This window comes from Macaca thibetana, chromosome 5 (assembly GCF_024542745.1).
Source record: "Macaca thibetana thibetana isolate TM-01 chromosome 5, ASM2454274v1, whole genome shotgun sequence".
Classification (NCBI taxonomy): Eukaryota; Metazoa; Chordata; class Mammalia; order Primates; family Cercopithecidae; genus Macaca; species Macaca thibetana.
Window position 1 is genome coordinate 128,449,488 of NC_065582.1, and position 14,495 is coordinate 128,463,982.

The 14,495-nt window shown below is 38.5% G+C and overlaps 1 protein-coding gene across 9 annotated transcripts in view; it reads right to left on the minus strand.

Moving 5' to 3' along the window:
- Nucleotides 1-14,495, minus strand: part of CCDC158 (coiled-coil domain containing 158) — a 116,056-nt gene that overhangs the window by 73,777 nt on the left and 27,784 nt on the right. For 8 of the 9 annotated variants that reach the window (XM_050790822.1, XM_050790823.1, XM_050790825.1 and 5 more), the window contains 5 exons: nt 6,037-6,146; nt 5,569-5,896; nt 4,903-4,979; nt 3,865-3,975; nt 574-688 (listed from right to left, as the gene is read on the minus strand). In XM_050790822.1, coding sequence (XP_050646779.1) covers nt 574-688; nt 3,865-3,975; nt 4,903-4,979; nt 5,569-5,896; nt 6,037-6,146 — 741 coding nt within the window. The remainder of the gene's footprint in view (nt 1-573; nt 689-3,864; nt 3,976-4,902; nt 4,980-5,568; nt 5,897-6,036; nt 6,147-14,495) is intronic. The other variant, XM_050790829.1, reaches the window with a different exon arrangement.

The window sequence follows — 14,495 nt, forward strand, 5'->3', positions numbered from 1 at the left end:
GACAATGATACTGAATAGCTTCTCATTAGCTATGGAAAGTGAAAGAAAAAAAACAGAGTATCAAATATTAATTAATGTGGTTTTAAAGTGAATTACATGATGAGAGATGAAGACTTATCTTCGTAATTAGTTTTTATGTAATTAATTCATTTAATTATTCTTAAAGTTAATTCAGTTTGTTAGCTTCACAATGATTAAGAGTTAGGAGTTGAAGTAAGAGAGGAGGTAGGCCCCAAAAATATTGAGTAGCAGGGGGATCTGGCTGGTATGGAAGTATCTGCTAAAGGTTAGCTAAGTAAAAATAATTAAGATGGTCTTATTTTTAATGCATTTTTTTAGAAACTTACTTGAACTATGCAAAAAATGTTTTGCTAAAAATGAATCAGAGTACATAATTTAAATAAAAATTGTTTATAGTTTAAAATATAATTTAGCATGCTCTTACTCCAGCTTATAAACTGCTTTTAATTTGAAATTACTTTGATTTCTTATTTTCAAATAAACTATTAATAACATAATATTGATTCTAGCTATTATAGTCTCTAGAAGCAGAGCAGCAAAACCTAAACTCACCTTGTCTTCATACATCCTTTTGGCCTCCCTTAATTCAGAACGTAGCTGAGAAACAGTAGATTCCAGATCGCTGAGCTGACGCATATACATAGAGTTTTGATTTCTTGCTTGCTCTCTAAGAAGAGTTTAGAAGGAGAATAAATGCAAATAGCAAACTAAGAATAAGAGTAACACCTGAGTATTCTAGCTTTTTGACACTACTACTAGTTATTTTATATGGCATTATTAAGCCAATAGTATTTTATTTTCCAAAATTGACTCAAAAGCTTCAGCTCAAATATATTGTAAACCGCAGAAGCTGGGTGACAGCTGTATGGGAGTGCATTACACTATTTTCTCTCTACTTTTGTATATGATGGAAAATGTCCATATAAAAAGTTTTAACATACAACGCAAATACAATTATTTCTATGCATATGCACACATTTTACTTATATTCATATATATTACACACACACATATACATACATACACACACACACACAGAGATATGGTTTGGTTCTGTGTCCCCACTCAAATCTCTTGTCAAATTGTAATCCCCACACGTCAGGGGAGGGACCTGGTGGGAGGTGATTGGATCGTGGGGGCAGACTTCCCCCATGCTGTTCTCATGCTAGTGAGTGAGTTCTCACAACATCTGATGGTTTATATGGCACTTCCCTGCTTTTCTGCTCCGTCATGGTAAGACGTGCTTGCTTTCCCCATGATTGTAAGTTTCCTGAGGTCTCCCAGTCATGATTCCTGTTAAACTTGGGGAACTGTGAGTCAACTAAACTTCTTTTCTTCATAAATTACCCAGTCTTGCGTAGTTCTTTATAGTAGTGTAAGAATGGATTAATACAGAAAACTGGTATCAGGAGAGTGGGGCAAGGACACCTGAAAATATGAAAGTAACTTTGGAACTAGGTAACAGGCAGAGGTTGGAACAGTTTGGAGGGATCAGAAGAAGACAGGAAGATGAGGGAAAGTTTGGAACTTCCTAGAGACTTGTTGAATGGTTGTGACCAAAATGCTGATAGTGATATGGACAATGAGTCCAGGCTGAGGTGGTCTCAGATGGAGATGAGGAACTTCTTGGGAACCGGAGTAAAGATCACTCTCACTATGCTTTAGCAAAGACACTGGTAGCATTTTGCCCCTGCCCTAAAGATCTGTGGAACTTTGATCATGACAGAGATGATTCAGGGTATCTGGCAGAAGAAATTTCTAAGCAGCAAAGCATTCAAGATGTCACCAGACTGTTTCTGAAAGCATACAGTCACATGTATTCATAAAGAGAGGTCTGAAACTGGAACTTATGTTTAAAAGGGAAGCACAGTGTAAAAGTTTGGAAAATTTGCAGCCTGACGGAAAAGAAAAATCCATTTTCTGGGGACAAATTCAAGCTGTAGAAATTTGCATAAGTAAAGACGAGGTGCAAGACAATGGGGAAAATGTCTCCTGGGCATGTCAGAGATCTTTAGGCAGCCCCTTCCATCACAGGCCTGGTGACTTAGGAGGAAAAAATGATTTTGTGAGCCAGGGCCCACTCCACTGCTCTGTGCATCCTCAGTACATGGCACCTGTGTCCCAGCTGCTCCAGCTCCAGCTGTGGCTAAAAGGAGCCAAGGTACAGCTCGGGCTGTTGCTTTAGAGGGTGCAAGCCCCAAGACTAGGCAGCTTCCACATGGTGTTGAGCCTGCAGGTGCACAGAAAGCAAGAGTTGAGGTTTGGGAACCTCTACCTAGATTTCATAGCATGTATGGAAATGCCTGGATGTTCAGGCAGACGTCTGCTGCAGGAGTAGAGTCCTCATGGGGAATCTCTACTAGGGTAATATGGAGGGGAAATGTGGGGTTGGAAGCCCCACACAGAATCCCCACTGGGGCACTGCCTAGTGGAGCTGTGAGAAGAGGGCCACTATCCTCCAGACCCCAGAATAGTAGATCCACAGGCAGCTTGTACTGTGCACATGGAAAAGCTACAGACACTCAACGCCAGCCTGTGAAAGCAGCGCAGAGGCTATATAATGCAGAGCAACAGAGGCAGAGCTGCCCAAGGCCTTGGGAGCCCCCACCTTGCATCAGTGTGCCCTGTATGTGAAACACGGAGTCAAAGGAGATTATTTTAGAGCTTTAAGATTTAATGACTGCCCAGCTGGATTTTGGACTTGCATGGGTCCTGCAGCCCCTTTATTTTGGCCTATTTCTCCCATTTGGAATAAGAGCATTTACCCAATGCCTGTAACCCAATTGTATCTCAGAAGTAACAAACTTTTTATTTTACAGGCTCATAGGCAGAAGGGACTTACCTTGTCTCAGATGAGACTTTGGGTTGTGGATTTTTGAGCTAATGCTTAAATGAGTTAAGACTGGGGGATTGTTGAGAAGGGATAATTGTATTTTTTTTTTTTTTTTGAGACAGAGTCTTGCTGTGTTGCCCAGGTTGCAGTGCAGTCTCGGCTCACTGCAAGCTCTGCCTCCCAGGTTAATGCCATTCTCCTGCCTTAGCCTCCCGAATAGCTGGGACTACAGGTGCTCACCACCAACCCCAGCTAATTTTTTGTATTTTTAGTGGAGACAGGGTTTCACTGTGTTAGCCAGGATGGTCTCGATCTCCTGACCTCGTGATCTGCCCGCCTCAGCCTCCCAAAGTGCTGGGATTACAGGCATGAGCCACCGCGCATGGCCAATAATTATATTTTAAAACGTGAGAAGGACATGATATTTGGAAGATTACAAATCTGAATTGTAATCACCACATGTCAGGGGAGGGGCCTGGTGGGAGGTAACTGGATCATGGTGGCAGATTTCCTCCATGATTTTCTCGTGATAGTGAGTTCTCATGAGATCTGATGGTTTAAAAGTGTGGCACGTCCCCACTCTCTCTCTCTCGCTTTGCCATGGTATGATGTGCTTGCTTCCCCTTTGCTTTCCATCATAATTGTAAGTTTCCTGAGGCCTCCCACTCATGACTCCTGTTAAGCCTGTGGAACTCTGCGTAAATTAAATCTCTTTTCTTCATAAAATTACCCAGTCTCAGGTAGTTCTTTATAGCAGTATTAAGAATGGACTAATACAAATACTTAAAACAGCCAATCCCAGGAGCTCCAAATACTTGCAAAAATACTTCTTATATGGTCAGATGTTACCTATGTTAAGCAATATTTCCTGTTCATTTAAATGTTAGAAAAAAAGTTTTACTTTCTTATGAAATCTTACCAAGCAAATTCTAAAAGATTATAGAACAGAAAGTTAATGAAAATAATAACTCTAAAATGAAGATGAATGACTAACAGTTTAAACCACATACTGAATGATTTCCATTTGACTCTGGATACTATTGGCTTGGCTTCGAGCACTGCTAGCTTTCTCAGTAAGTCCTGTTATTTCAACTTCATGTTCACTTATTAACTGCTCAATCCTATAAAAAGAATGTGGTGATTGTTATTTGATAGAGAAGATTTTCCTACAAATTATTTTTAAAATGAATGATTTTCAATACTCTCAAATTTAGTATTTTGCTTTGCTTTTGTACATGCTACTCTTTTAATAACAAGTGTCTACAACAGGTCCAAAATCCTTTATCCAAATCTTTTGGGAGTCAGCTAGTTTTAGAATTCAGAATTTTTTTTTAGTTTACCATGGCAATAAATTGCAAGTACTATATATTGTATGACACCCCAAGTGAGATGTAGGGAAGTGTCCCATTAACCAAATATATTATGAATGCAACAATTTGCAAGTATTCACACTAAATCATAGACTATGGAAAGGTTTACATTAGCTCTGGTCAGGTTTTTCCAACAAATGAGTGACAAAAACTGTCTCCTTCACCAAACTTTGGTCAGGCTCTTCTGAGGCCTCTTTTCAACTATGCCTCAACCTTTGGCCTGCCTAGCACAGACCTAGCAAGAATCTTGCTGAGTCAGTTTAGTCCTCCCACCCTCGATATCTGGTCAAGTTCTTCATCCCCTGCCTTTGATATCTAAGCCCTTGGCCTGAGTTTAGCAAGAATCCCCCTACTCTTGATGCCTTTTCTCAGTAATTTTCCATTCACAGACCCCCTCACTATGCCCCGTGGCTATAAATCTCTATTTGGCCTTGTACTGGAAGCTGAGCTTAATCTCTCTCTCTCCTATAGCAATACTCCTATTGTAATTGTCTCGAATAACACCCTCCTTACCATTTTAACCAGGGTCAGGAAAACAAAATTGTAACATGAGTTTCCTATAAACCTATAAAAAAAAGTATGTGTTTCAGAGCGGTTTAGATTTTGGAATTGTGGCTAAAACACTGTAAAACTGTGGTTTAGTTTCACTAGGCTTTTCCGTACCTGTCAGAAACCTACCTATCTTGATGTTGTTGCAGAAGTAGTTCCATTTTGTTCTGTGATTCAGATTTCAGTGCTTCAAGTTGATCCTCTACCTGGTTTTTAGAAAGAGACCCTGATTTAGTTGCTAGTAAATATAAGGCTTGGAAAATCTGGATATTTTCAACTAAAGATTTAGTTAGCTAGCCTAAATTTGGGATAAGGCTTGGAAAATCTGGATATTTTCAAAAAATACAAGAAAATTAGCCGGGCGAGGTGGCGGGCGCCTGTAGTCCCAGCTACTCGGGAGGCTGAAGGAGAATGGCGTGAACCCGGGGGAGCGGAGCTTGCAGTGAGCCGAGATCGCGCCACTGCACTCCAGCCTGGGGCACAGAGCAAGACTCCGCGTCAAAAAAAAAAAAAAAAAAAAAAAAAAAAAAAAAATGCAAATAGAAATAATACTAAAATCAAATACATTATATTCCCATATTTTATTAGATCTTTTACTTTGTCTATACTCTCATGAAGCTATACAGGTAAACCAAGGTAGTTCCTATTATGAGAGATTATTGTGGAAGTAACTTCTGTTATTTCAGAAAAATGAGAACTTGGCTTATTTTAAGAATTTTAAAAATTACACATCTAATGCTATTCTCTTAATGCATTTTAATATAAAATTATTTAAGTAGCATTCTCACCACTTACTGGAAATATCCTCCCTTTAAGAAAAGAAATCTCTGTGTCTAATTCTCTTAGGATTTTACTAATAGCTGAGCCCAAGCTGCGGAAGTGCAGAGTAGACATGCTGTCATGTTCATATATTTTTTTGCCTGAGGCTTCTTCAAAGTCAACCAGGATTGACCGGATTTCTTGAAGCACTCCCTCATGACTAAGCATCATTTTTCGTAGTTGCTCTATCTGTGTGTTGCTGTCTTTCAGCATGTCCTCCTTAAGGCATTTGGCAGCTTCAAGTTCATGAACTGTATTTTGAAGCTGATTTCTTAAATCCTCCTGGGACTGACTCTCCCTTCGTCTGTGAAATAAATGAAAGAAAATAAATAACATTGATAAAACTCATATTCACACAAGTAGTTTTACTACAAAGAGTAAAACTTTAAAATAATTTCACATAATGAAAATATGTGACTTTAAAATAATTTCACAAATCCCAACCTGATGTCAGCCATAGCATCTCTCTCCATTTGCATCTCCTGAAGTTTTGTTTGCAAATCAATGACTGACTGCCTCAAATAAAACTTTTGTTTCTCATGCAATTCATTGCTCTGAAAAAAAAGCCATGCAAATTAATCTTCATTAGAGAAACACATTTCCTTATAGCTAGTAAGTTCCAAAAATCTATATATATTTTTAATTCATTTTTATGTCTACTTCCTTCCCTCACTGCTGCAGTTCAAAGCCTAATTAATAACCTCTCACGTAGGTTACGAGAATACCTTAACTAGTCTCCCTGTATCAAGCTTGACCCTGTTTAATCCATTCTCTACAACCAAAACTCTGCTTCTAAAACAAATCTTAATTCCAGCTCAACATGGAGATAGGAATACATTTTTTACACGAAAACACGAGAATTGGTTGAAATTCTGTACATAAAAAAGTCAATCCCTACCTCCTACCCACTTAAAATACCTGGCAGCAGATACCACCACCCAAAACTCCAGGCGTCCTACTACAGAGAAATACACAAAGATTTCTAAGATCAGGCACTGAGGGATCTCCCAGCACAGGAGATGCTGTAGGAGATGCTCCCGTACATAGTTGATGCCATACCTAATCCTCCCACAGCAAAGCCATCAAGTTCTGCCCATGAATAGAGAATTTGCCACCAGCCTTTTTATTGCCTAATTCTTGAATATAAACAGAAAACCAAAAACTGCTGAACACTTGAAGAAAAATCACAAAGTAATAAATAGATCAATATCAAATAAACAAGCAAACACCCAGAAAAAAAAGAAGAACCAGAGGAAATAAAGAAAGATAATGCAAGGAATAGAAGAACACTTCAAAAACTCGTATTTACAGAGAAATTCAAGAGACATTATCAGCATAAAGCAAGAATAAGATGCTATGCCACAGAAGTGATGAGAGGAGAAAGGGTCATGAAAATTAAAAATATGGTTGTAAATGAAAAAGTTCAATTCAATAGAAATGTTGCAAGTCAAGAAATGTCCTCCAAAGGTAGAAAAAGTAGACAAATTTTTGAAACAAAAAGTAAGAGATGTAGAGATTTAACTGAGGTGAAAGTATGTTTCCAACAGGAACTTTGGAAAGACAGAACTGAAAAAACAGAAGAAGGGAAACTGCCAAAGAAAAAATGCAACCGAATTCCTCCAAACTGAAAGGCACACATCTACAGACCAATAGGTCTACTGAGTCCCTAGCACGGTGAATGAAAAAACAAAAATTCATACCTAAGTACATTATGGTGGCATTTCAGAGACAAAGAAAAGATGTTAAAGATGAAATTCAAGAAAGTAAAAAATAAAAAATCATCTACAAAGGAACAAGAACCAGATACACATCTCAATAGCGATACTGAATGCAAAAGCACAATATCTTCAAAAGATTGAGAGAAATTACTTTCAACTTTACCCGGTCAATTATCAATCAAGTGTGAGTGTAAAATAGAGTCATTCTCAGACATGCAAAGATTCATAAAATGCATCTCTTTCTTAAGAATTTAACAGTTTATTAAGAATTTAACAAAGACGTGTTTTGACTAAATGAAGAAGTAGATCAAGAAAGAAGACAGGAGAGGCTGGAGGCAGAGCAAGATGGCGGAATAGAAGCCTACACCATTCATTCCCTCACACCTGCTACCCTCGATGGGAACACCAAATTTTAAAAACTATCTGCACACAGAAAAGCACCATCATAAGACCACAAAAGTCAAGTGAAAAATAGTGAGGCAGGAAAATAGAGTCTGGAGGCAGGGAACATAAGCCTGATTCACACTTCAGCTGTGACAGGAAATATCCTCTCCTTAGGGTACAGGATGTAAATGACTTTGTAACTTTATTTCATTTTCCCCATTTACATAGGGCATACCTCCAAGTAACCAATGGAATCCTCTAGGGAGTATTTAAACTCCCAAAAATTCTCTAACTGGGCTTTTGAGTTTCTATGCTCAGGCCCACTCCCACACTGTGGAGTGTACTTTCATTTTCAATAAATTCCTTCATTCCTTCCTTGGTTTGTGTGTTTTGTCCAATTCTTTGTTCAAGACGCCAAGAACCTGGACACCCTCCACCATTAAAAATAGTACCTGGTTTTAATTCATATGGTGGAAGGAGGCATTGAAGAGGGCAGGAGAGACAGTCTTGAATCTCCAACACCACCCCTTTCACCATCTTCCAGCAGTGGCTATGCAGAGGATCTGCGTAGGGGAGGGAGAGCACAGCAACGGGGGGACTTTATATTTAATTCAGTGCTGCCCCATCAGAGGGGAGAATCAAGCCATGCTGGGCTTAGAGGCAGCATTTGGACCAGCCCTAGTCAGAGGGGAATTGCCCATTTCAGTGGTCAGAACTCAAGTTTCTCAGCAAGCCTCACCACCACATGCTGACGTGCACTGGGGTCCTAGGTAAATTTGAAAGGCAGCCTAGGACACAAGGACTGCAATTCTTAGGCAATTCCTCTAAGCTAGGCTGGGCTTAGAGCCAGTAAACTATGGCGGCATGTGACCTAAGGAGACCCAAGCTGGTGTGGTTAAGGGAGTGCTTGCACAATCCCTTTCCCAACCCCAGACAGTGCAGCTTGCAGGAACAAAAGTGACTCCTTCCTTCCATTTGAGGAGAGGAGAGCAAAGCATAAAAAGGACTTTGTCTTGCATGTTAGATACCAGTTCAGCCACAGTAGGGTAGGGCAGTGGGCAGAGTCATGAGGTCCCCATTTCAAGACCTACCTCCTGGACAACAATTCAAGATACACCCTGGGTCAAAAGGGAACCATTGCCTTCAAGGGAAGAATGCAGTCCTGGAAGGGTTCATTACCTGCTGACTAAAGAGTCCTTGGGGACCAGGCATGGTGGCTCACACCTGGAATTCTAGCACTTTGAGAAGCCGAGGTGGGCAGATCATTTGAGCTCAGGAGTTCGAGACCAGCCTGACCAACATGGTGAAATCCCGTCTCTACTAAAAATCCAAAAAAATAGGCTGGGTGCGGTAGCTCATGCCTGTAATCTCAGCACTTTGGGAGACCGAGGCGGGCATCATGAGGTCAGGAGTTCGAGACCAGCCTGGCCAAAATGGTGAAACCCTGTCTCTACTAAAAATACAAAAATTAGCCAGGTGTGGTGGCGTGTGCCTGTAGTCCCAGCTACTCAGCAGGCTGAGGCAGGAGAATCGCTTGCACCTGGGAGGCAGAGGTTGCAGTGAGCTGAGATTGCGCCACTGTACTCCAGCCTGGGTGACAGAGAGAGACTCTGTCTCAAAAAAAAAAAAAAAAAAAACCAAACCAAAACAAAAATATTAGCCGGGCATGGTGGCGCATGCCTGTAGTCTCAGGTCCTTAGGGGGCTGAGGCAGGAGAATCATTTGAACCCGGAAGGCAGAAGTTGCAGTGAGCCGAGATGGCACCACTGCACTCCAGCCTGGGTGACAGAACATGACTCTATCTCAAAAAATAATAAAAATAAAAATAATAAAAATAAAGAGCCCTTGGGTGAGTCCCAGGGTGAGTCCTAAAGGGTGCCCTAAAGGGTGAGTCCCAGGCCTGGCAACATTCACCACAAGCTAATCAAAGAGCCCTTGGCTTTAAGTAAACATCAGTGGTGGCAGGGCAGAAACTCCATGGACTAGTGGTGGTCGTGCCACAGGGAGAAGCTCCTCTGCCTTTGGAAAGGGGAGGAAAGAATGGGAAGGACTTTGTATTGTGGTTTGACTGCCAGTTTAGCCGCAGTAGAATAGAACATAAGGTAAACTGCTAAGGTATTTGGCTTCAATCCCTGGCTCCCAGACAGCATGTCCGGACATGCACAGGACCTGGGGGATCTCACCACTCTGAAGGGAAGGACCTTGGACAAGACTCAGTGCAGTGCTGACTTCAGGTCTGACCCATCACATTCCCAGTGTTGGCAGCCACAGGAGTGCTTGCATAACCACACCCCCAGTTCCACATGGGTCAGCACAGAGAGGGAGAGAGACAGAGAAACTCCATATGTTTGGGAGAAAGGTAAGAGAAAAGAACAAGAGTCTCTGCGTCTCTGCGTGGTAATCCAGAGAATTCTTCTAGATCTTATCCAAGACCACTAAGGCAGTACCTCTATGAGTCTGCAAAAACCACAGCGTTATTAGGCTTGGGGTTTTGAATACCTGGAAAGCCTTCCTGAGAAGGACAGGCACAAATAAGCTCAACTGTGAAGACTACCACAAATAACTAACTTCAATGCCCAGACACCAAAGTACATCTACAAGCATCAACACCATCCAGGAAAACATGACCTCACTAAATGAACTAAGTAAGGTACCAGGGACCAATCCTGAAAAAACAGAGATATATGACTTTTCAGACAGATAATTCAAAATATCTGTTTTGAGGAAATTCAAAGAAATTAAAGACAACTCAGAAAAAGAATTCAGAATTCTATCAGATAAATTTAACAAAGAGATTAAAATAACTACAAAGAATCAAGCAGAAATATTAGAATTGAAAAATGCAATTGATGTGCTGAAGAATGCATCAGAGTCTCTTAATACCAGAAATGATCAAGCAGAAGAAAGAATTAGTCAGAAGACAGGCTATTTGAAAATATACAGTCAGAGGAAACAAAATAAAAAAGAAAAGAAAACAATGAAGCACACCTACAAGATCTAGAAAATGGCCTTAAAAGGGCAAATCTAACTTATTAGCCTTAAAAGGGAGTTAGAGAAAGAGATAGGGGTAGAAAGTTTATTCAAAGAGAAAGTATCAGAGAACTTCCCAACCCTAGAGAAAAATACCAACATTCAAGTACAAGGTTACAGAACATCAAGAAGATTTAACTCAAAGAAGACTATCTCAAGGCAATTAATAATCAAACTCCCAAAGGTCAAGGATAAAGGATCCTGAAAGCAGCAAGAGAAAAGAAACAACATACAATGAAGCTCCAGTACATCTGGCAGCAGGCTTTTCAGTGGAAATCTTACATGCCAGGAGAGAGTGGCATGACATATTTAAAGTGTTGAAGGAAAAAAACCATCTACCACAGAATACTATATCTAGTGAAAATATCCTTCAAACATGAAGGAGAAATAAACACTTTTCTAGAAAACAAAAGATGAGGAATTTCATCAACACCAGACCAGACCCGTCCTACAAGAAATGCTAAAGGGAGTTCTTCAATCTGAAAGAGAAGGATGTTAATAAGCAAGAATAAATCATCCAAAGGTACAAAACTCATTGGTAATAGTAAGCACACAGAAAAACACAGAATAATATAACACTGTAATTGTGATGTGTAAACTTCTCTTAAGTAGAAAGGCTAAATGATAAACCAATAAAAAATAATCATAACAACTTTTCAAGCCATAGATATTACAATAAGATTCAAATAGAAAAAACTAAAAGTTAAAAAGTGGGAGCACAAAGTCAAAGTGTAGAATTTGTATTAGTTTTGTTTTTGTATGTTTGTTTGTTATGCAATCAGCGTTAAACTGTCATCACTTAAAAAGTGATGGGTTTAAAATAATGGCTTATAAGAGAGTATTGCAAGCCTCATGGTAACCTCAAAGGTGAAAAACATACAACAGATATGCAGAAAATAAAAGCAAGAAATCAAAGCATGGTAATTGGTTATCAGAACTTACTAACATTAGTGTCACTAGAGTTGGTATAAAACCAACTGCTAAATTTGACTGGCTTAAAAATAAAGAAATCAAAGCATACCAACAGAGAAAAATCACCTTCACTAGGAGGAATACAGGAAGGAAAAGAAGGAAGAGAAGACTACAAAACAACCAGAAAGCAAATAACAAAAATGGCAGGAGTAAGTCCTTACTCATCAATAATAACATTGAACATAAATGGACTAAACTCTCTAATCAAAAGACACAGAGTGGCTGAATGGATTAAAAAACAAGACTCACTGATCTGTTGCCAATGAGAAACACACTACACCTACAAAGACACACACAGTATGAAAATAAAGGGATGGAAAAAGATATTCCATGCCAATGGAAACCAAAAAAGAGCAGATGTAGCTATACTTATATCAGACAAAATAGATTTCAAGACAAAAACTGTAAGAAGAGACAAAGAAGTCACAATATAATGATAAATGGGTCAATTCAGTAAGAGAAGGTAACAATTTAAAATACATATGCAGTCATGACTGGGGCATCCAGATATATAAAGCAAATATTATCAGAAATAAAAGTGAGAAAAGCCTCAATACAATAATAGCAAGATACATCAACACCCCACTTTCAGGACTGGATAGATCAGACAGAAAACCTACAAAGAAACATAAAACCTAATCTGCACCATAGACCAAATGGAGCCAATGGATATTTACAGAACATTTCATCCAAAGGCTGCAGAATACACAGCCTTGTATACACACAGCAATAGACACAGGAATGTTCTGGGCAGAATACATTCCTCAGCTCATGGATGATTCTCAAGGAGAGACCATACGTTAGGTCACAAAACAAGTCTTAAAACATCCAAGAAAACCTGAAATAATATCAACCATCTTCTCTGATAACAAGGGAATAAAACTACAAATCAATAACAAGGGGAATTTTGGAAACCATACAAATACACAGAAATTAAACAATATGCTCCAGAATGACCAGTGAGTCAATGAAGAAATTAAGAAGGAAATTAAAAATTTTATTGAAACAGATGATCATGGAAACACAACATCCCAAAACCTATGGGATACAGTGAAAGCAGTACCAAGAGGGAAATATATATATCTATTAAGCGCCTACTTCAGAAAAGAAGAAAAACTTCAAATAAACAATTTAAATGATGTATTTTAAAGAACCAGAAAAGCAAGAGCAAACTGAACCCAAAATTAGTACAAGAAAAGAAATAATAAAGATCAGAGCAGAAATAAAATTAAAATGAAGAAAATAATACAAAAGATCAATGAAACAAAAAGTTGTTTGACAAGATAAATTTGACAAACCTTTAGCCAGACCAAGAAAAAAAGATAGAAGACCCAAATAAATATATTCAGAGACAAAAAAGGATACATTACAACTGATACTGCATAAATTCAAAGGATCATTAGTAGCTACTATGAGTGATTACATGCCAATGAACTGGAAACACCTAGAAAAAAAGGACAAATTCCTAGACACATACAACTTACCAGGATTGAACCCTGAAGAAATCTAAAACCTGAACAAGTCCCAGTAAAGAAAAGCCCAGAACCTGATGGCTTCACTGCTGAATACCAAACATTTAAAGAACCAACACCAATTATACTCAACTGTTCCAAAAAATTGAGGAAGAGGAACTTCTTCCAAACTCATTCTACGATGGCAGTTATTACCCTGATACCAAAACCAGACAAAGACACATCAAAAAAAGAAAACTACAGGTCAGTATCTCTGATGAATATTGAAGCAGAAATTCTCAACAAAATACTAGCAAACTGAATTCAGCAATACATTAAAAAGTTCATATATCATGACCAAGTGGGATTTATCCCTGGGATGCAAGGATGGTTAAACATATGTAAATCAATCAATGTGATACATCATATCAACATAATGAAAAACAAAAACCATATGACTATTTCAATTGAGGCTGAAAAAGCATTTGATAAAATTAAACATCTCTTCAGGATAAAACTCTCAAAAAAATGGGTAGAGAATAGAAAACAATGAAGCACACCTACAAGATCAACATAATAAAAACCATATATGACAGAACCACAGCTAGTATTATACTTAACGGAGAAAAACTAAAAGCCTTTCTTGCAAGATCTGGAACACGACAAAGATGCCCACTTTCACCATTGTTATTCAACAAAGTACTGGAAGTCCTAGCTTGAGCAATCACATAGAGAAAGAAATAAATGACATTCAAACTGGAACGGAAGAAGTCAAATTATCCTTGTTTGCAGATGATATAATCTTATATTTGGAAAAAACCTAAAGACTCCACCAAAAAACTATTAGAACTAATAAGCAAATTCAGTCACATTGCAGGATACAGTCAACATATAAAAATCAATAGCATTTCTATATGCCAACAGTGAGCAATCTGAAAAAGAAATAAAAAAGTAATCCCATTACAAGTTCCACAAATAAAATGAAATAACTAGGAATTAACCAAAGAAGTGAAAGACCTCAACAATGAAAACTATAAAATACTGATGAAAGAAATGGAAGAGGACACCAAAAATCGGAAAGGTATCCCATATTCATGGATTAGAAAAATCAATATTGTTAAAATGTCCATAAAATCCAAAGCAATCTACAGATTCAATGCAATCTCTATCAAAATACTAATGGTATTCTTCACAGAAATAGAAAAAAAATAATCTTAAAATTCATATGGAGTCACAAAAGATGCAGAATGGCCAAAGCTATCCTGAACAAAAAGAATAAAACTGGGGGAACCCATTATCTGACTTTAAATTACACTACAGAGCTACAGTAACCAGAACAGCATGGTAC